Source organism: Staurois parvus, unplaced genomic scaffold (assembly GCF_062004578.1).
Source record: "Staurois parvus isolate SC_StPar_1 unplaced genomic scaffold, SC_StPar_1.0 ptg000839l, whole genome shotgun sequence".
NCBI lineage: Eukaryota > Metazoa > Chordata > Amphibia > Anura > Ranidae > Staurois > Staurois parvus.
Genome location: NW_028318635.1, coordinates 2,632,058 through 2,654,584, shown reverse-complemented (window position 1 = coordinate 2,654,584; position 22,527 = coordinate 2,632,058). Strand labels below are relative to the sequence as shown.

Here is a 22,527-nt window from a genome sequence, read left to right as displayed (position 1 = left end):
ATTTGTATGCAACTATGCAGGCCCTTGCACTACGTGGAAGTCCACTTTTTAACTTGTGCCTACAGGTAAGCCTATAATAAGGCTTACCTGTAAGTACAGTGAATAGCTCCTAAACTTGCACTTTTTTGGAGATATTCACACAGCATGCAGCTGGTGATGGCACCGGTGCATGCACTCTGAAGGGGCAGCATACCGATGCTGTTTCAGAGCTCCATGCCAGGGGTTCCTGCGCTCATATGCGGGAGTGACTTCATCGTGGCCCTGAACCTGAAAGGAAGACTGGGTGAAGATGGATGCGCCAGGGAGCTGTGACAGCGCTGCTCTAAAGGGCTCCATGTCCAGGTAAGTATGTCATAATGTGCACATTATGACTTAAACCTGCAGGGGCCAATTTAAATCTAAAGGAAACTGAAAAAGAAAATTGCGTAATGTATAGCCAGCTGAAAAGACAATACAGCTCTCTGGGACCTTTGATGAACCATCTAACAAGGGAAAGGTCACTCCTGTAAGTAACTCAGTCCTGTTTAAATTTTAACTTGAGTCAGTAATTTCTGTAAACAAAAAGGCTTTATCTGAACAAAGAAGTAAATAAAAATAAGCAAAAAGTAGCTGGCTCAGAGACTACAAAATATGCAATATTTCACATTTACTTGGCAAAAAAAAATTTATTAAAAAACAAAAGAAAAAAAAAAAAAGGGTCATTTGTTTTCATTTTAACTCAAATAAATAAAATATGTACAAAACCCCCTAAAAAAAAAATGAAAGAAAGGATTTGTCATTTAATTCATGACAATCCTTTTGAGATCTGAAGGCACCAACAGAAGTATTTATTGGGCAAATGAAGGAATTTAATTTCAGTCACGTTTTTAGTCATCTGTTTTTGATCTTTTCTCTTTTATTTTCCATTTTTCTTTGCTGGGAATTCTGCAGTCCAAAATAAAGGAGCTGTTTTCCTACACAAAGGAGAAGAGTTAGTTAACTGCCAAAAAAAAAATATATCATACAACTGAATTAAACAGAGGAGTTTTATTTTCATCTTAAAGTGTCAAATCAGTCTGTATATGCATGCTTGATATACTCATTGTGGAACCTAAGGGGTTAATAGTCAGCATTGTGTAAAAATGCTGTTTGATCCTGTCTTCTCTGATCCTCCCCTCCTTCCAGTGTCCTCCTCCTATCTCCTAAGACATATTGTGTGAAGTCACTCATGTACATGCTCGGTTTGATTTATATTGCTAGAGAGTTTTTTTTTTTCCTTTTCTTGGGAGAGTGCATATAATCAGCACAGTCCAGACAGAGGTCAGGGGTTCTGCATCCTCCTAGAGCAGAAAGAAAACTCCTCCTACAAGCTTTAACTAGTGCTCTTCTGGACACTAGTGATCTGTGTACTGTGTAAGACCAGATTGAGTGAATGCAGGGTCATGGGTTTAGTAACACTTTAAACTATATCTAATGCCAGAAGATTTGTTTGAGTTTTGGATGAAGTAGGAAAGGGCTAAAACCCCTTCACTTCACTTCCTGACCTGTGGAAACAACAGGAAGTAAAAAAATAGAACAGAAATGAGTAAAACACTCTCACACAGTTGTCACTGCAACAAGTGTCCCCACTTGAAGACATCCCCTCTGTTCAGTTGACAGCTCAAAAGTTTGTATTTGCCTTCATTTTCATGGTAAATCACAGACAGCAATATACCTAAACCCTTTATTTTAGCTCCATCTAAAAAGTAAACAATGTTTTTTTAATTTCGATACACTTACCGCCCGCCCTATAGCATATTTACTGCTACAGGGCGGATGTCCTGTGCAAAATAAAAGTGATTTTGGACTTCCACCACTGGGGGGTGCGTGCCTGCCGCCGGATTGCCGCTTCTCCTGTGATTGGACACAGCAGAAGCCAATCAACAGGTGCTGGCCTATGGATGAGTGCCGGGCTGTTGATCACCGAGGAGACTGACAGTACACAGATCTGCCTATGTAAAGGCAGAGCTGTGTTATGTCAACTGCAATCTGCTAGATTTTAATCAGGGAATAAAATCTAGCAGATTGCCTAGTAAAAACAGCACACTGCACACACAAAAACACTGGCTAGGCACACAATTAATTCTTTGATCGCCCTAGATATTTAACCCCTTTCCTGCCAGTGTCATTAATACAGTGACAGTGTAAATATTTAGCACTAATCATTGTATTAGTGTCAATGGTTTCCACAAAGTGTAAGTTAGTGTCAGACTGTCCCGCTATAAGTCAGTGATCACCATTATTAGTATAAAAAAAAAAAAATTCCAGTACATATACCGCCATTTGTAGATGCTGTAAATTTTGTGCAAACCAATCAAAATACGCTTATTGTGATTTTGACATTTTGGCCTACATTTAGGATGAAATTAAATTTTAAAGTGTTTTTTTTTTATTGGATATGTTTTACAGCAGAATGTAAAAAATTGTATTTATTTTTTTTTAAATGTTGGTGGTTTTTCATTTATAGCGCAAAAAATAAAAAGCAGAGGTGATCAAATACCACTAAAAGAAAGCTTTATTTGTGAGAAAAAAATTACAAATTTAATTTGTGTACAGAGTTGCATGATCGTGCAATTGTCAGTTAAAATAGCACAGCACCGTATTGCAAAAAAATGGCATCTTCCAGAGGTTAAGTGGTTAAGTCTCTTGGGGTTTCAGGCAGCAAGATCCTTTAGGCAATCACTGCTTCTGTGTCTCTCCAACAAAAAAAACAAAACAAAACAAAAAAAAACCCACACTCCTGCTAAATCTTCCATAATATAAAATAAACAAAGCTGAAGTGTATTCTGCTTACATTTTGTCTTCCCCTGCCCCCGCCATGAATATGCTAATGACAATTTTAAATAAAACCGGTTTTAATTACACACCCTATTTTATGTCATCCCTTGGTCCCTGTGCTCCTCTAGACGCATGTCTAAATCTGCAAAGCAGGCAGATTACGCTGGTGGGAGGGGCCAGAGGTTTGCAATACATCCAAGCCCCCAGCCTCGGTACTTCACTCAGGAGCCCTCAGCCCTGACATATGCAGTGGGCTGCCTAGTTAAGCAAATATAAAAAAAATCCCTTAATGCAGGGGTGTCCGGCCACTTTAGTGTATTTTTTGTGTGGTCCAAGGCAATTTCTCTTCTTCTAAACATAAGGAGAGCTGATGAGCAGTTCCTGCGGCTCGCAATGGGTAGGTGCGGCCGTGGTCCTATTCATTATAATGACAGGTTGCCAGCAGCCGCAGACAAAGTGAATCCAGCAGCGATCACCGCAGGTAATCGCTGTCTGTGTAGAGAGCTGCGAATAGATGCAGCGGCCACCGGCGACATGTCATTATAGTGAAAGGGGCTGGTGGCTGGACCTACCCACTGAGAGCTGCAGGAGGAACTGCTGCTACAGTTAACACCGGCCCTTTTTTTGGGATATAAGGTTTTACGTAAATAAAGGCTGACTGTTGTAAGCCCCCCTGCCAGTATTACATGGTTTGCATCATACTTGTAATGGATACACCTGCAAGAGAGTTTGTTGTTTTTCAAAAGAACAGACTTACTGGCTTGATCACCAGAGGAAAATAAAAGAAAAAAAGTTTTAAAAAAGAAAAATAATACAGCCATCTAAGAACTGGTAAGCTGCAATATAATACATCTTTGCTTTTGGGTTTAATACCATTTGAAGGTAAGGCTGGAGTTCAGCTTTAACCACTTCAAGTCCGGACACTTTTACCCCCTTCCTGACCAGGTCAATTTTCAGCTTTCAGTGCTATCACACTGTACCCATATGAATTTTTTAACATTTTTTTGAGACAGATAAAGCTTTATTTTGGTGGTATTTATTCACAACTGGGATTTTTTATTTTTTTTGCTATGTAAATGAAAAATTTAGAAAAAAACGTTTTTCTTATAAAATTTTGCAAATAAATATTTCATCATAAATCTTGGCCAAAATATATTCCGTTATCTTTTTAGTAAAAAAAACAAAAACAAAAAAAAAAAACCCCAAATTAGCTTATAACCAAAATTGATAATTTTTAAACTTTTTTTTACATTCGTAATTTTTTTATATTTATGTTTGTTTTTTTTTTACATACTGTCATGCTAGCAGTACAGAGTCACCATGGTGACACTGTACTACTTGTGGGGGGTAATGCAAATTTTTTTTTTACACCGATTGCTTTTACATCCATAAAGGCTGTAAAGCAATTATTTCTCCTTCTCTCTAGCTGCAGTCTTGCAGCCATTGAGAACTACTGTGTGAGCTGTGACTGGTCACAGCTTGTCACAAGGTACAAGGCTGTTGTGAATAGCCTTGTACCATGTGACCTCTGTGATCATTCATAGATTTCACACCTAGTAAGCAATGATGTCAGAAGTGACATCTTGCTTACTACTCTGCATGTGATCACTGATTGGCCAATCAGTGATCACATGATTTGGACCTCGCACAGAGGTCCTGGCTGACCATCGGTGTTCCACTGTTTCCTGAGGACACAGCAGGCACTGGATCGCGGTGCTGCATGCTCCCAGGGAGCTAGCAGAAGCAGGGGGCGGGGAGGCCATTTATAAACGGCCACCTGACCCTGCACTGCCACCGTCTGGCCGTTTACCTACAACGGCCGGACGGGAGGTGGTTAAACCCTTCACTGCCACCAATGTACGGCATAAGTCAGCAGCAGCACTAACCTGTAAAACAGACTTCCAGTCACTATAGTAGCAGGGAGTTTGTTTACATTCTCACAATCAGCTGTCTAGTGGATCATATCCACACGTAGAGTAGTATGCTACCAATCACACACACACCTCAGCATAAATGAGTACACCCCTTTTGAAAGGTAAGATTTTTATCAATATCTCAATGAACACAAGAACAATTTCCAAAACTTTGACAAAACTAAGTTCTATAGAACATTTGTTTGGCTCACTACATGAAAGTAAGGTTAATAATAACTTACATTACAAAATCTTCAGTTTTACTCAAATTAGTTGAGGCAAAAATGAATACACCCCACAACAAAAACTACTACATGTAGTATTTTGTATGACTTCCATGATTTGTAAGCACAAGCAACAAGTCTTTTAGGCATGGAATGAACAAGTTGGAGACATATTGCAACATCTATCTTTTTCCATTCTTCAAGAACGACCTCTTTTAGAGCCTGGATGCTGGATGGAGAGTGATGCTCAACTTCTCTCTTCAGAATTCCCCATAGGTGTTTGATTGGGTTCAGATCAGGAGACATACTTGGTCACTGAATCACTTTCACCCTGTTCTTCAGAATTGCAACAGTGACCTTAGATGTGTGCTTTGGATCATTGTCATGTTGGAAAAGTGCACAATAACCAAGGGCACGGAGTGATGGTAGCATCTTCTCTTTCAATATAGAGCAGTATATCTGTGAATTCATGATACCATCAATGAAATGCAGCTCCCTGACACCAGCAGCACTCATGCAGCCCCACAGAAGGACACTGCCACCATCATGTTTCTCTGTAGGCACCATGCATTTTTCTTTGTACTCCTCGCCTTTGCAATACCACACAGTTTTGAAGCCATCAATTCCAAGAACATTCATCTTGTTCTCATCACTCCAGAGTACAGAGTCCCAGTAGTCCTCTACTTTTTCAGCATGGGCCCTGGCAAACTCTAGGCGGGCTTTTTTGTGCACGGGCTTTAGGAGAGGCTTCCTTCATGGACAACACCCATGCATGCCATATTGTGTCATGGGTAACAGTTACCCCAGTTTGTCTTTCGACTTCTTTAGCTCACTGCAGTGATTTTGCATGGGAAGTTTCTTCAACTCTTCTCATCAAAAGACACTCCTGTCCAGGGGCGGACTGACCATTTGGAATCTCGGGCACTGCCCGAGGGCCCGGGGTCAGTAGGGGGCCCCATGAGATGCCCCTGGTACCTTTTTCATAGGCTTTTTTGAGTTTGGGCAAGGACACAGGGTCCCCATGATCCCCTATTGCCCGGGGGGCCCCATGAGTTGTCAGTCCACCCCTGCTCCTGTCGAGGTGTTAACTTCCGTGGATGGCCTGGATGCCTCTGAGGGATGGTTGCAGTTCCATCTTGTTACATTTTTGTATCACTTTTGCTACAGTATTCTGACTGGTAATTAAAGTTTTGCTGATCTTCTAGTCGCCTTCACCTTTCTTGTGTAAAGAAATTATTTTCTTTCTCAGGCCTTGTGATATTTCTCTTCCATGTGGTGCCATTGCTGACAGCATGAAATGGGAAGGGGTTTTTCTTTGTTAAACAATGCCCTTTTGTAATCAACTGTCTGCTAGACGCTTGTTTAATGAATAATTAGACTCACCTGTAGCTGCATTCTTGTTAATTAGGATTTTGTTGTCAAAATTTAGCTTTGCGCTGAAGAAGGCTTTCATTGGGGTGTATTAATTTTTGCAACATGGTCTTGAATGAATCTGTTAAGAAAAATACTTTTTTTGTGTGCAAATTAACAAATCTTGTTTGCAATCAATGACCTGCATTTGTGGCAGTATTTTGTAGTATAGTGTTCCATAGAAAATGTTGATTCTGAAAGAAAAGTAAAGGTTTTCTGACAAATCTCTTGAGGTGTAGTCATTAATGTTGAGCACTGCATATATAATCATCAGCTGCTGCAAAAACTCACAGGGGCTCTGGCTTTCCTTACAGTGGTAACAGATATTTGCAGCAATCAATCATTGTAAAAAAATATATCTGTTACAATGTTATGTGTCTCTGCAGATCCCAGGAATGTACTGTGACCTGATTCTAAGAAAGTTTATTTTTACTTTTGGGAAAAGTAATAGCAAGGCTAGGTTCACACTTAAGTATTTTGCGGGGTGTTTTTCAGAAATGCACTGCAGTCCATTTAACATGAATTCCTATGTATGGGACATCTCTGCGACTTTTGGCTGTTCAAGGCAACCACCAGTGAAAATTAGGAAAAAAAATATTTTTATTTTTGCTTTTAAAATACATAGAAAATAAAACAATTCGTGGAAGAAAATAGCAGCAAAGAAAAGGCTTCTTTGTCCCTAGTAAACAATAATGTACAATATACTGTATATCCAAACATTACACAGTAAACTACTTCTCACCGTTCCTTTTGAGCTTAGACTCACTTTAAATTTAATGATAAATTTGTACTAGGTAAAACTAAATAAACAAACAAACAAACATGAGCTTACTAGGCCCATAGCATAAAAAGTGTCACATAAAAGAAGTTCTGAAATTCATCAAGTTACCCTCCTTTAGGCTGAACTTTCATATTTTAGCATATCATAATACCAGGGACTCACCACAATTTCTGCATCAAAGTCCTGTGTTTCACAATCATCTCTTTCTCTGAGAAAAAAAAAAGCAATTAATTAAACTAAATATAATAACACACACACACACACACACACACACACACACACACACTATTGCCAAAAGTATGACATCCCTGCAAATCATTAGATTCAGGTGTTCCAATCACCTCCATGGCCACAGGTGTATAAAATCAAGCACCTAGGCATGCAGACTGCTTCTACAAACATTTGTGAAAGAATGGGTCGCTCTCAGGAGCTCAGTGAATTCAAGTGTGGTACCGTGATAGGTTGCTACCTGTGCAATAAGTCCATCCGTGAAATTTCCTTGCTACTAAATATTCCACAGTCAACTGTTAGTGGTATTATAACAGTGGAAGCACCTGGGAACAGCAGCAACTCAGCCACGAAGTGGTAGACCACATAAAATGACAGAGTGGGGTCAGTGCATGCTGAAGCGCACAGTGTGCACAAATCGCCAACTGTCTGCGGAGTCAATAGCTAAAGACCTCCAAACTTCATGTGGCTTTCAGATTAGCACAACAACAGTGTGTAGAGAGCTTCATGGAATGGGCTTCCATGGCTGAGCAGCTGGATGCATTGGTGTAAAGAACACCGACACTGGACTCCAGAGTAGTGGAGATGTGTACTCTGGTGTGACAAATCACGCTTCTCTGGCAACCTGATGGACGTTTCAAAGTTTAGCGGTTGCCAGGACAATGGTACTTTCCAGACTGCATTGTGCCAAGTTTGGTGTATGGGGATTATGGTGTGGAGTTGTTTTTCAGGGGTTGGGCTTGGCCCCTTAGTTCCAGTGAAGGGAACTCTTAAGGCGTCAGCATACCAAGACATTTTGGACAATTTCATGCTCCCAACTTTGTGGGAACAGTTTGGAAATGGCCCCTTCCTGTTTTAACATGACTGTGCACAAAGCAAGGTCCATAAAGACATGGATGAGCGAGTTTGGGGTAGAGGAACTTGACTGGCCCTCACAGAGTCCTGACCTCAACCTGATAGAACACCTTTGGGATGAATTAGAGTGGAGACTGTGAGCCCGGCCTTCTCGTCCAACATCAGTGCCTGACCTCACAAATGCGCTTCTGGAAGAATGGTCAAACATTCCCATAGACACACTCCTAAACCTTGTGGACAGCCTTCGCAGAAGAATTGAAGCACTTATAGCTGCAAAGGGTGGCTCAACTCAATATTGAATCCTATAGACTAAGACTGGGATGCCATTGAAGTTCATATGCGTGTAAAAGGCAGGCGTCCCAACACACACACACACACACACACACACACACTATTCCAAAGGCCTCATTCACACAAACATTTGGAGGGATGGGCAAGGTCTGGCGTAAAAATCCTGTGGATGGAAGCTACACAGATAGTATTATTCTGCACTGTGTGATCAACTCAAAATAAGATCTATCAATTTAAAGGATAAGTTCACATTTGGGAACATGTTACATGTTCTACCCGTTTTTAGGGTGGAACATCTAACATGTTCCCATAGCCGCAGCCGTCCCCTGCCGCCCCTCACCCTTCCCTCTGACAGACAGTATGGTGAGACTTCTCCGCGTATTATGTGTCAAATTTGAAAACAGCGTGGGCGTGGGGGGGGGGTTCGCCTACACGGATGCATTATTCATTCACAGACTTCCGTGAATGAATGAACTGACAGTCCCAGCAGCCTTAGCGGCTGTTGGCTTGTAGTTTTCAATGAACTACCATGATGCTGAGGAGCGCCGTAGTAGTTCATTGAAGCTTCCTGTCAAAATATCTGCTTGCTTGTACATCCCGTAATGCAAGCAGATATTCTGACAGGCCTGCAGGAAACCTGCACGGCATCAGCAAACTATTGATCGCTGGTGCAATGCTTTCCAGGCTCCTGTAGATAAAAAATAATAAATGCACTTTTTTTTACCTGCAAAAAAAATGTGCATTTATTATTTTTGTCTAAAAGGTGAACTTATCCTTTAAACAGTCTCTTTCATTGATACATTTAAAACAACCTACTAAAATGATCTGTATGATGATTAGTTGTATGACACACATGCAGATATCTGATTAATCAGATGCCATTGATAAAATTCTGCTGTTGCCAACAGACTTGAGCTGAGCTCACTAAAACGATTGAGTAGAGGGTCTTTGGTTTGCAGCTTTTATTCAATTTGATCACTTTAATATACTTGAATTAATGATTTCATGATAATTATAAGTGTGTGGCCACTATTAAAGTACAACTGTAAGGCCTGGTTCACACTTAAGATTACATCTGTGCAGGGGCCATGTTTTCCTGCATATGGATGCACAGGTGTTCTGTGCATTTCTGTGAAGGAAGTCCCATTCATGTTAATTGAGAAAGTGCCACTGCTCTTCCAAATTGTCATCTGTGTATGTGCATGTCCCCGAATGCACAGTGTCTGTGTTCACAGACTCACACAGATGTCAAATTGAGAATAGCGGCTGTGTCCATGCAGCCACTGCATCCCAATTGACATGCATGGGACTGCCTACACAGAACTATCTACCCCTATTGGCAAAACACACACGGGTATATGCCTAGGTACTGTATGTGAACGAGACCCAAGAGTCTCAGTAAAAAAAGCAATAGTACAGCCTTACCGCTGCCATGTGCTTATTGCTTTTTGGATTTAGGTTTCCAATGCCCCATTCATTTTAATGAACTTTACAAAACTAAATAAACAATAACTTGGTGAGAGATGTGTGCCGTCACCTGACTTATCAAAGTCACATGGCTGGGTTCTCCTGTTACAATTCATTTATTTATAACAAGTATTGATCTAATTCTGGCTTTACGTATTGTACATTCACATCAGTCCTTGCCATCAAGGAGCTTACAATCTAAGGTCCCTAACTCACATACAGTATATACATACACACACTAGGACCAATTTAGACAGGGGCCAATTACCTATCAGCAGGTTTTAAAGTGTGTGAGTAAACTGGAGTACCTGGAGGAAGACCAAGTAAGCACAAGGAGAACATGCAAACTCCACGTAGTTAGTGTCTGGGTCAGGATTCAAATGGAGGACCCCAGTGCTACCAGGCAGGAGTGCTAACCACTAAGCCACTGTGCTGTTCATCTGTTGTAATATTGAATCAGCATACAGTAACACCCTCTAGATTTTGGCCTCATTTACACAAACTTCTGGAAGCATAGCCAAGGTCTGGAGTAAAAATATCTGTGTTTTCTTTTGACCAGGGAGCTACAGACGTTATCAGCTGTAGGTGCTTGTACTCTTGTGAAAGGAGATGCTTTTTTGAATCAGTGTTTGTGCGTGATCCCCAAACAAAGAAGTTTCATGTTCAGGGAGTGCATTACATATGCATGCATGGGTAAATGTTGATGTGAAAAAGAATCAGTGTTTACACTAGTACAAGTGCGCTCAGCCATTTACCTCTATGTAGAGCTTTATGCATCACCTGCAGCTTCTGGGCACAGGAAAAACTCCAGGATTTTTACACCAGACCTTGCCCATCCCTTCAAATGTCTGTGTGAATGAGGCTTTGGGATAACTCGTTTGCCCCCAGAACACATACTAACAATGCATATCCATCAAGCTCCCAAAGCTTACCCAGACTCAGAAATAGGTGAAAGAGACTTGTCATCATCCAGGTATTTGAATTTTCTTGTCTCAAGACTTCCTTCCTCCAGTTTTTCACCCACTTTCATATTCACCAGAGATTTTTGCAAATGGTTCTTATATTTAAGGCTTTTTACATAGTTCAGAAAACCACCAATGACGTATTGCTGCATGAGAAAATATACAAACTTTTAGAATTCAATGTAACGTAATTCAATAGAATGCAAAAGTTACATCCAAAGAGGACATAATGTACTCAAAGTACTGTCGTAAAGTGTCCAGCTTAGCATTAGGTTGATTTAGATTCGGCAATAGGAGGCCCATGAATAGAGACAAAATGAGAGAAGCAAATCATCAACTACTGGAACCCAAAGCAAAAAAGAAAAAATGTCTAGTTAAGTACTTATTCCATGAATCAAATGGATTAATAAAAAAAGTAGCATAGTGTCACCACTCTGATGTTGTAGGTGAGGACATGTGATCATGTTTGTTCACAAGCCCAAGAGCAGACAGAGAACAAGATAAGCTAGCAAACAGCTGACTGGCTGATGTATAAAAACATTGGGAAAGTGTTCTCATTCAGATAGGATAGTTGGAAGCTGATTGGCTTCTTTAGACGAGCAGTTTTTGAAACAGTGACCCTTTTGTGGAATCACCAGAGGTGTGTCAATCATGAGAGGGGCTGAAAAACAAACAATCTGAAACAGTTTAGATATGTTACCTGCACATTAAGCTGTATCCTGAAATCCTTCTTGAAATGCACAAACCTACATCCTGACCCATACAGCAGATCTGCTGTTCCAAAAAACAGAGATAAGGTGCCTAAAATGTTCAATGAGTGACACTTGATGAACAAAAAAGTGAGAATTTACTACAGAAGAAGTGTTCCTTCAGTGGCAATTCAAACCATGTCCGCATCTGAATTGTACCAGAGCGCGTTGTGCGTTCCAAACCGCATTCAAGCGCACTACATTTACAATACTCAGCGGTTGTCAATAAAAAGTTAACAACACCTCAAACACAGGTCACAAATGCAGTGCGTTTGCCCGCAAAGGATCACAATGTACTTTTGTACCATGCGATCCAGTTGTAGTGAGTTTTAAAAAGTAGTGCATGCACTACTTTTGATGCAGTGCGATTTCAGCCCAATCAAAATGAATGGGCTGAAATCGCACCGCACAGGACTGCATGTGAATTGCACAGGAATGCGCAGCTTGTTCCTTTGAGATGAAGATGTGGGCCTGGTGTGAAACGGAACTTTATCGTGAACTTAACTGAAATGTTTACATAAAGCAATAGTAACAGTCCTACTATGTTGGATTAATAGAAACTAACAGAAAGGATGAAATGTTTTCCTATCCTGGAGAAATAACTGTTCCAGACTCCCTTTAGTGCTTGCCACATGTCTGAAAGCCTCTGCACATGGTTATATGATTTTTGCTGAAAGATAGTTGGAGCTCTTATTCTCCATTTCAACAAAAAGTAAAAGGCTAGCCATACATACATTATGCAATTTTCTTTCCTTCAACCAAGGGTTGGGGGAATGCCTCCTGCAGTACTATTCTGTTCTGCCGGCAGGGTTCATGCATAGCCTTCCCCACTGGCAGAATACAATGATCACTGCTAGAAGCTATAGCCTCCAGCAGTGATCACATGGAATAGAAAATAAAAGTCTGGTTGTATTAAAGCCAATTGGTAGAATTCAGTACATTTAGCCTGCCCATAGATGGTTCGAAATTTGTCTGGTTCCTGCTGAATTGGCAAAATTTCAGTTCATCTATGGCAGACTTAAGGGCTTACACCTCCACATGTGACAATCACTGAAGGGAGTCTAAAACCATAATTTCTCCAGCAAAGGAAAGCATTTCTACCCTGGTATTAATTTCTATGTATTTATCACAGTAAGAATGTTAACATAAATTTATGTTAACCCCTCGCCACTGGCATCTCCCAGCCCTTTAAGGAGTTTCAAATGCTGGGAGGCGGGGTTTGATCATGTGACCACTGTGATTGGCTTCCACAGCCGTCACATGATCGGAAAGCTCCTGATTGCAAGAGATCAGGAGTGTCCCATTAGCCTCTTGTAACTGTACAGGGTGCGTGCTCTTGGCACAGCTCCGCTTTTCTTTAGGTAAGCATATATGCAGTCACTCGGTGGTAAGACCCACCCACAGAGGGTGCGTATGGCTGGTGCAAAGGGCGATAGTGTATCAATAGCCTACTTTTTTTCCCTCCGTTTTGGATGGTGTGGGTAAAGGATTAGTGTCAGATTTTACAGGCCTCCCGTTAGAGATATTTCTCATTTCCTGTTTTGGTGACACACTTTTCACCAGAAAGGAAGTGAGGGAATTCCTAATGGCAACATGGACAGAAGTAAAAAGATTTTCCTTCTCTTTCTGTCTGATAAAACTGTGTCACCAAAACAGAAAATGAGGGGAAACCTTTGTAATGAAGCCCTGGATAGTAACAGGGGTTTTTACTTTTCTCCACACCATCCCAAACTAGAAAAAAAAAACATTTTTTCTTGCTATAGATACACTTTAAAGGCTGGGTTCATCATTGATAAAAAGAAAAAAAAAAATTATATTTATACACACACACACACATTTTTTTTTTTACAAGAGCCTGCAAAGCACTGCACCCACGTGTGGATCACGGGGTAATGTCAGGTTCCTGCAAACTCTTCCTCCAGCTCTCTGCCCATACCTCTGTACAGGCTGTCAGTTGGGACAGCTGGAGGAAGATTCAATGGACTACGAGTGCACTGATAACTGGTGCAGTTTGAGGAGGGGAGGCATTTGAATCTTGTTAAATGTTAAGACCCTACCATGCATGCAACAAGGTGAAAAAGGTGAACTTATCCTTTAACATTTAAGTATAGGTCCACCAGTAAACCAATTACAGAACTCACTAGCCTTTATTATAATTTCAGCTAGTATTCAAGATGGTGCGAAAAAAACAAAAACTGATCTGAGGATCTCATCTTTGAAACTACAAATGTATACAGCTTGCATATCTAAATTTAATAAGTCCACACAATACTGAATTTCCAGTTTTGTGTGAACAAGAAGAAGAGTATATTAACTGAAAGTATCTCACCTCATATGCAAAACACAATTTCAACGATAAGTGTTTTTTTGATGCAAAAGGAAACCTAATTCCACAATGAAGCAATCTTCTTTTTCTTTGTTCCAAAGGAATGGAGTAGAAGGGTTTTCTTTTTTTGTCGACTTTCTGAGGTCGCTTCTTTTTTGTCTTTTTTTTTGTCGTCTTTTTTTTTCTTTCCTTTCTAAAATGATTGTCAAAAATCTCTTTTAAGGTAAGCTTTCTGGGTGGCGGCTCATAATCTGAAGATTCATCAGAGTCTGTATTCTGAATGGGAGGGGAAGTCAGCTTTTTGCATCCTCGAGTTCGTTGAGTTCTTTTAGGTGTACAAACAAACTGATCCTCAAATAAATTACTGAAATAAAATAGAGAAATTATTCACTTTACTGTAAAATAAATTTATACTTACTGTGCTGCTGAAATTCCCACCAGTGACAGATTTGCTAATCTGCTGGGTGACATTAGCCTAACTGATGGGTTTGTCTTGTTGTACTTGTTTATTTTAACATACATGTCCTACAGTAACAACTATTTAAAGCAAATCTTCACCCACAAATTGAAAGTTCTGTCTGTCTCTCACTTCCCTGCTCTGATACCTGCATAGCGAATTTTTTTCTTGTTTTTTTTACCCCTTTTTTTAGAAAGAAAAAAAAAAGGGTTCTGTCCTGTCTTTAATACACACCTTGGCGAATGTTGTGTACTGTGCCAGCTGTGCTTCCTGGGATATGTATGTCATGTATCCCAGGAGGCCTTAGTGTTTCATTCACAGAGGTTGGGCGCATTATTGGGAGGTCCAACAGCTGAACCTGGAAGAGTCGGCAAGATTCCCGATGACATCACACAACAAACATGGCGGCGTGGGACCTGAGAAGCAGCTGCTGAGAAGAGAATCACAGCAGGACAACACTGGATCTGCTGGGTGGGTGAATATCCAAACAGTGGAGAACCCACTACGAGATAAGCAGCGGTAAAAAAAAGAAAAAAAAAAAAAAAAAAGAAGGATTAGGAAGCTGAAGATCTGTTCAAGAACAAATTAAATGTGTATGTATAGCTCATAAACCAAGCTTATTGTGTAAAGAGTATATGTAAATCCAATCACTGAAGTCTTATGCAAGATTTATAGATTTTATCTCTATACAAAAACTTGTATTTTTGTTTTTGGATAGCATATGGAAGAAGCTGGCCATGCTCAGCTCGAATTTTGGTCAATGCCTGTGAATTAGTCGAACTTCAAGTCATAGGTGACCCTGCCATCAGCACCTGGCTGAACAAACTTCAATTGAGATCTTGTAGGAGATGGGCTGTGCAAAGTCAGCTTAACAGTAACAGCAGCCAATAAGCTGCGGGCAATGTTTGAGTATTGAATATGTGTGGTACTCCCACGCTCCTTGTAACCTATATATATTCTGTAGATATTAGTGTAGCCAGCTGACAATATCATATATTCCCATGCAATAGTAATAAAGTGGCACACAGCTACTATATTCAAAACTACTAATTACTATTGCATCAATATTTGAGTATTCTGACAGACACAGGTCCTGGAAACCAACACAATAGCTGCCAGAAGAAGATTCGTCCAATCATACCATTTAGCATGGATAGGGGACCTATGAATTTCTCTCAATCAGAAATCTTTAGGTCTTGAGAACGCCCTGTAGGAGGGGTGAAACGCGTCAACGCACTTCCGGTCTGCCGTCCTTACGTCCTGCGTCACTTCCAGTGAGTGGAACGCACGCCGAGCGGTGTGTTCCAAGCGGCCAGCTTTGATTATTGTTGGAGCTGTGTTCTGTCATCCTCTGCAAAATAGCCTGTGAGGTTTCTGAATCTGATGTGGATGTCATGGAATTTATGCTAGCCGATGGAGGAAATTAATGCTTTTATTCATCTCTTAAAATGTGAGTGGCCTGGTATCATTACTAGTACTGAAGGGGTATTAGCAGTATTACACTATTTTATTTTTCTTTCTTGCACTGCTGTGGAGCTTGGTTGGAAGGAGAAATCAGGAGTGAGTGGAAGGAGAATCCCAAGCCTCATATGGTGGAAAGGAATCCTGGAGGCTTTAGAGGGGGTTTAGGTACCTAAAATCCTAAAAAGCCGCAATACTCACGGTCATCTGGTGAGTGCGGTTGATGTTGGTTTCACACTGGTGGATGGTGGAAGCACACATTTTTTCAGGAGGATTTTGTTAAAAGGTTTTTTGCACAAAATATTTGGGAAGAAGGACTTTTATTTATATTATATATTTTTTTGGACACTGTATTATTTAATATTTATTGATATTTTTTGATTATTGATTTATACATTGTATGGATTTGATATATGTGATTTATTTAGGGAGGGGTTTTTGATTTTCGCGGTTTACTTATATTTTTTTAGAAATCTTTAGGTGTATATCCAACTTTTGATCTTCTGTCAGGTTTTTACTGATGTCTGTATTCCCACTAAGGGGATTTACCCTCTGTATTGGCCCTGGTGGCAAATGTTACTAGTGCAGTAAGCGATGGGATAGAGAAAATACTTGAGTTATGAAGGAAATGGGAGTGAGGGGAAATCTTTTAATGGAGAAACCTGTTCCCATGACATCTAGATTAGGAGGAATATCCCCACCCTTTGGTGAGAACTCTGATCTCTGCTGTGTCTCTGGAACAAAGGAATATTCACACTGAGGTGTCACAGATAGTAAAAAAGACTGACTGGGATTTTAAACTGGTCATATATTGTGTGCGTCCTCCTCTGCTTCTTAAAAGGTTGATTATTTAATTGACTTCTGTTGAAGGGACATGTCAATACATTTTCCAACGATCAGTGGCTGCAGCCTCTGATCCGTGTACTTCTGTCAGTGGGGGTGATTTACTAAAACTGGAGCACTCAGAATCTGGTGCAGCTCTGCATGGTAGCCAATCAGCTTCAAAATTCAGCTTGTTCAATTAAGGTTTTGCAATAAAACCTGGAAGCGGATTGGTTTCTATGCAGAGCTGCACCAGATTTTGCACTCTCCAGTTTTAGTAAATAACCCACAGTATGTCATGGGAAGGGGGATTCCTCCATCCGCCTCGTTTGTGTGGATGGAGGAATCTGTTTGAACCAACTGAATGAGAGAAAAAAAAAACAAAAAACAAAAAAAAACAAAAAAAAAACAACACAACCTGTATGGCCAGCCTTCGGTAACCCACCTGTAGAAATTCTATGCAGCCACTCTGGAGTGCATGCTTTGTTTTTTTTTTATTTTATTCGTGCACATTATCTGATAATTTTACAACAACAGAAAAGTATTTTTTTTTTTTCAGTTCACTAAAGTTGGCCATAAACTAGTAGAATTGCAATCGTACAGAATTTCAGAACAAACGTTTGTCATAGTATTCAATAAAAAAACCACAATGAACTTGACAAAACCCTGAAAATGTTTGTTCAATTGCCAATGTTTTGGATCCTATGTTGATTTCAAGATGCTCATGTGCCATTACAATTAGTATAATTTTTTTTCTCAAACAAAAACCACAATTAGAAATGTGATAATTTGAGAAAAATGCTTTTCTTTTGATTTTCCTTAGCACTGAAGTCAAAAGCAAGCTTTGATATAAGCCATTAGCCATTAGAAAATCAAATGAAAATTAATTCTATCAAAAAATATTATATTGGTGTATGATCAGCTTAAAGTGTTACTAAACCCAAGACCGTTCATTCACTATATCTGGTCTCCCACAGTACACACTACATGGAAATGCAATTATTTTAGTAAATATAAAACTGCTAAACGCCTTTTCTTAGCTGTAAGAGCAGAATTGTGACTTCTATCAGTGTTCAGCAGAGCACTTCTAAAAGCCTGTAAGTGGATTTTTTTTTTTTGATCTAGGAGGATGCAGAACCCGACCTCTGTCTGGACAGTGCTGATTTGCTCTGTGCTGATCACATGCACTCAAGAAAAAAAAAAAACCTCTAGCAATACACACCAAACTGAGCAAGTGCAGAGTGACTCCACACGTCTTATCAGGAGATAAGAGGGGGACACTGGAAGAAGGGGAGGATCAGAGAAATCAGGATCAAACAGCTTTTTTACACAATGCAGAGGATTAACCCCTTAGGTTCCACAGTGAGTATAACAAGCATGCTTTACTGCATATACAGACTGATTTTACTGGATTTACACATGGATCAGCTGAATGCAATTTATTTTGTAAATGAAAATTCACTAATATTTACACAAGGAACCACTTGCCTCTGGATACAATTTATTATGAAAGCACATGAGGTGTCTAATCAGAACAGAAAACTGAGTTGCCAGCAGTAATTGCATGCAAAAAATCCAACAGGCAGGTTGTACTGAAGTCGAATCAATGTATCCATGCTGAACCAACCAAGATTTGATCTATCTATGGACAGCTTTACTTCAAATACGTATTATTATGACCTGTGCTATTGTTTGAGAGATTTTCTTACTTCCCCTCTTAGTGAGCTCATAGAGAAGGGAAAAATGGCTCACTGCTTACAGAAACAATCAAAATCTATCTGGGGCTCTAACCCTTTTCTACTTTGTCCAAAACTAGAAAAAAAAAAGGAAAATGTTTTAACTGGTGATTTGCTTCAATTCTGCTATTTAGCAAAAGAGAAGTTCATTTAAGGAACAAATCAATACACGTTGTCCTTACCTGTTGTCATTGTGGCTTGAAGTGTGTGCTTCATGTGGGATGATGACACGATCCTCTTCTGTATCATGTTCTGTATATTCTTGGTCACTAAATAGCTCTTGACTTTGGGGAAAATCAACACCAGAGCTACCAGAATCATTTCCTTGTATATGTTGTACATCTAAATGATCCATCTTGCATTCTCTTTAACATTCAGATGTTGATGCTGAACATAATCATGAAAATCCTTCCATAATTTGATGAAAAAGTTCTTTACGTTTTTTTTTTTACTCAGTTGGGTCACACTGTTCAAAGAAAAAGCAAAACACACATGTAAAAACATACCATTAGAAGATCACACTAAAAAAACAAAACATTTAGTAAAATAATGAGAATCAGTGGTTCACATCAAAGCTGGCTCACAAAGCATCTTATATGTCTGGTCCTATCGCTCCTCCATTCACCACCAGAAGCAATGAATGAATCTGTGTGTATGCTCTGAGTCGGTTCCAGCCAGAGCTTACACAGGGCTTTGAATTGTCCCCGTGGCATAATGGCCAATTGCCAAGCACCACAACTGTCACATAAGAAGAGTCTCCCACGAGCTTATAAATTCTTCCACAGAGGGAAGTTCGATGCTTGGGAAGCTTTGGAAACCCTAGCTCCGCAGTCAAATGTTCCCTTCTGGACATGTATGTAACTTTGCCATTTCCTCAATGATTCGGAACGCAGAACGGTGTTTAGGATCAGACCCCATCAACATTTAGTCTCTGACCTATTTTCCCTGTTCTTTTCTACTTGTACCTCTGAGGCTGGCCATACATTATACAATTTTCTTGAGATTTTTGGTTTAGATTGACCAAAAACCATATAATATGAGGTCAAACCCAAACAACACATTCAATTGTGTCCAATTAGGCAGGCCCTTGTATTACATAGTTGAAGGTAAATCTCAAGGAAATTGGGCAAAAATTGTATAGTGTATGGCCAGCCTAACTCTGTGAAAACGTGTGCAGAATGGGAAAGTGACCTAGCCCTCCAGTTCAATGAAAATGAATGGGAACAAATTAATTTGCTCACACACAAAGGCTCATTGAACATACACATGCAGAAGAACTCTAAGATCAGTTCGAGATGGTACAGAGTTCCTTCCTTTTTTTATAAGATTTTTCTGACAACCTGTGACCACTGTTGGGTACTAAGGATGCACCGAAATTTTGGTGGAAGAAACGTTTCAGCTGAAAACACCCCTTTCAGCCGAAATGAAAAAAAAAAAAAAGCACCGATACAGGTGCCGAAAAAACCCCGCCCCTCACCACCACCCTGTAGTTCTCAGCCTTACCTGAGAAACCATCGATCCCGGCGCTGAGCATAGAGATGAGTAAAGGAAAGATGGCCACCACTCATCTCTATGCCCTTGGAGGACCGGAGCGATGTCATTTCCCGTTCCGGCCATTTATTTATTTTTTTAACCGCCTCCCGCCCGCCATATAAGGAAATGACGGGCACAAGGCGGTTCTCTCGTTCAGGTTCTCGTCATATGACGTCCTCCCACTCTAACTGCGCATATGCGGCTCTGGGGTCGCGCATCGCAGCGATTGGTGGTGCGCTGAGGATCACCGATTAACGGAAAGAGACGAAGACATCGGCTCTGTCATGTGATCAGCTGTATCCAATCACAGTGGATTGCATGTAAATAAGGAAATGCCGGGTATCGGCATTTCTCTCCTCACAAGCTGTCACGCTGACAGCTCGTGATGAGAGGAGAGCCGGTAATCGGCATTACTCAGAGGGGACATGTACACTGATCATCAGGGCACTGATGATCAATGTGCGCTGATGATCAGTGTAGCCCTAGCTGTGCCACCTGCCAGTGCCCATCAATGCCACATCAAAGCCACATATCAGTGCCTATCAGTGCACATCAAAGCCACATATCAGTGCCCACCTGAGCTGCCCTTCAGTGCCACCTATCAGTGCCATATATGACTGCTGCCTTTTAGTGCCCATCAGTGATGCCTGTCAATGCCCATCAGTGCCCATCACTGCAGCCTCATTAGTGCACATCAGTGAAGGAGAAAAATCACTTATTTACAAAATTATAACAGAAACTAAGAAAAAACATTTTTTTTTCAAAATTTTCAGTTGTTTTTGGTTTATCAAAAAATAAAAAACCCTGAGGCGATTAAATACCACCAAAAGAAAGCTCTGTTTCAAAAAAATGATAGAAATTTCATATGGGTACAGTGTTGCATGACTGCGCAATTGTCATTCAAAGTGTGACAGCGCTGAAAGCTGAAAATTGGCCTGGGCAGGAAGGGGGTATAAGTGCCCTGTAGGCTAGTGGTTAAAGCACTAGATCAATGCTTTACAATGCAGAGGAGAGATGAGCTGTCTTATGCAGGCCATAGACGGGTCGTTTATCGGCCGAATTTTCGTCCGCATGAAGAAAAAAAAAAAACGGCCGATAGTCACGCCGTTAGTGGGGCCAGCCCGTCGGCTGTTTTTAGCGGATCTTCTCATTTATTTTTATTGGTCATGCTGGAAAATCCACAAAAAACAGACGTTTTTTGTGGACATTGGTGGCAGCATCGCCAAAGGAACAACCAATTTTTCATTTATCCGCCGAAAATTCGGCCAATAAATGGCCTGTCCATGGCCTGCATTATTGACCCCATATCTCTCCATAAAGAGGACCTGTCACTAATTATTTCTATCACAAGGTATACATGCATGTCTTGTGATAAGAATAAAAGTGATTACATTTTTTTTTTTTTTTTTTAAAAGGGACAGTGCAAAAAACAAAAACCACTAACTAAATAGTAAAAAAAAAAAAAAGTTTAACGTGCTCTCGTCCCATGCTCACGTAGTGGTGAACGCATACGTAGGCCATGCCCACATATGTAAATGGTGTTCAAACCACACATGTGAGGTATCACCATGAACGTCAGAGCAAGCGCAATAATTCGCACACTAGACCTCCTCTATAACTTTACACTGCTAACCTGTAGACATTTTTAAAGCATCACACATGGAGATTTTTAAGTACCATAGTTTCACACCATTCCACGAGCGTGCGCAATTCTAAAGCGTGACATGTTGGGTATCTAATTACTCGCCGTAACATCCTCTTACATATTTTACAACAAAAATGTGGCATTTTTTTTTTTTAATCAAAAAGTATTTTTTACATTTTTATTTTATTTTTAAAAACTGCACATTTTGGTTTTCGGCCAAGTGCATTTTGAATTTTTGTTACCAGCATTTTAATATCGGTGCACCACTAGTGGATACGCTTCCTCGTATAGCTCAGGTGGGTTCGGAGTTGTATCCAGACACTCCTGAGCTCATCCCTAGTGATTGAGATCACCCTGCGTCCTGTGGGCAACACATCACCTCCGTGCCAAATGCCTCTGAAAAGATATCCACCACAGATCACTTTTCAGAGGAGCAGCAATTCCAGTCGCCAGTATAAACTAGCCCTTTCCTTTCCATAGGCTTTGGATGCAGAATCCTGGAGTATAGGACATCCAGCATTGTGCTCAGCTTCGGTCCAGCCATGGTGATGGTGTTTGTAGATATCCACTTCTATTTGTGTACATGTCAGTGTCCTTCACATACAGATCATTGCCTTTTGCAAGAAGAGCCATGTTGTAGATCCCAGCCTCCAGGGGATGTGTGATTTCCTACCTCTGATCCTGGCTTCCACTTCCTGAATATACAGCCTACTTCTACACATGGCTCTCATCACTCTTCTACTTCCTGCTCTGGGTCACATGGTCATCGCATCACCAATCCCATCATGCCGCTCTCCTTTAAAGGAACACATCACCTCCTCATGGCATAGGAGGCAGGGTTGCCTAACATGTCTATTGACTGTGTATAGTG

The 22,527-nt window shown here is 40.5% G+C and overlaps 1 protein-coding gene across 1 annotated transcript; it reads right to left on the bottom strand.

The window, feature by feature from the left end:
• Positions 1 to 645: 645 nt before the first annotated feature.
• TAF1D (TATA-box binding protein associated factor, RNA polymerase I subunit D) lies at positions 646 to 22,425 on the bottom strand. The gene is made up of 6 exons (XM_089655383.1): positions 22,330 to 22,425; positions 18,661 to 18,944; positions 14,006 to 14,366; positions 10,898 to 11,073; positions 7,287 to 7,332; positions 646 to 953 (listed from the first exon to the last, which is right to left on the bottom strand). Exons 2-6 carry the CDS (start codon positions 18,831 to 18,833, stop codon positions 867 to 869), a joined length of 843 nt encoding a protein of 280 aa, XP_089511509.1. The 5' UTR covers positions 18,834 to 18,944; positions 22,330 to 22,425; the 3' UTR covers positions 646 to 866.
• Between the last annotated feature and the right edge of the window lie 102 nt (positions 22,426 to 22,527).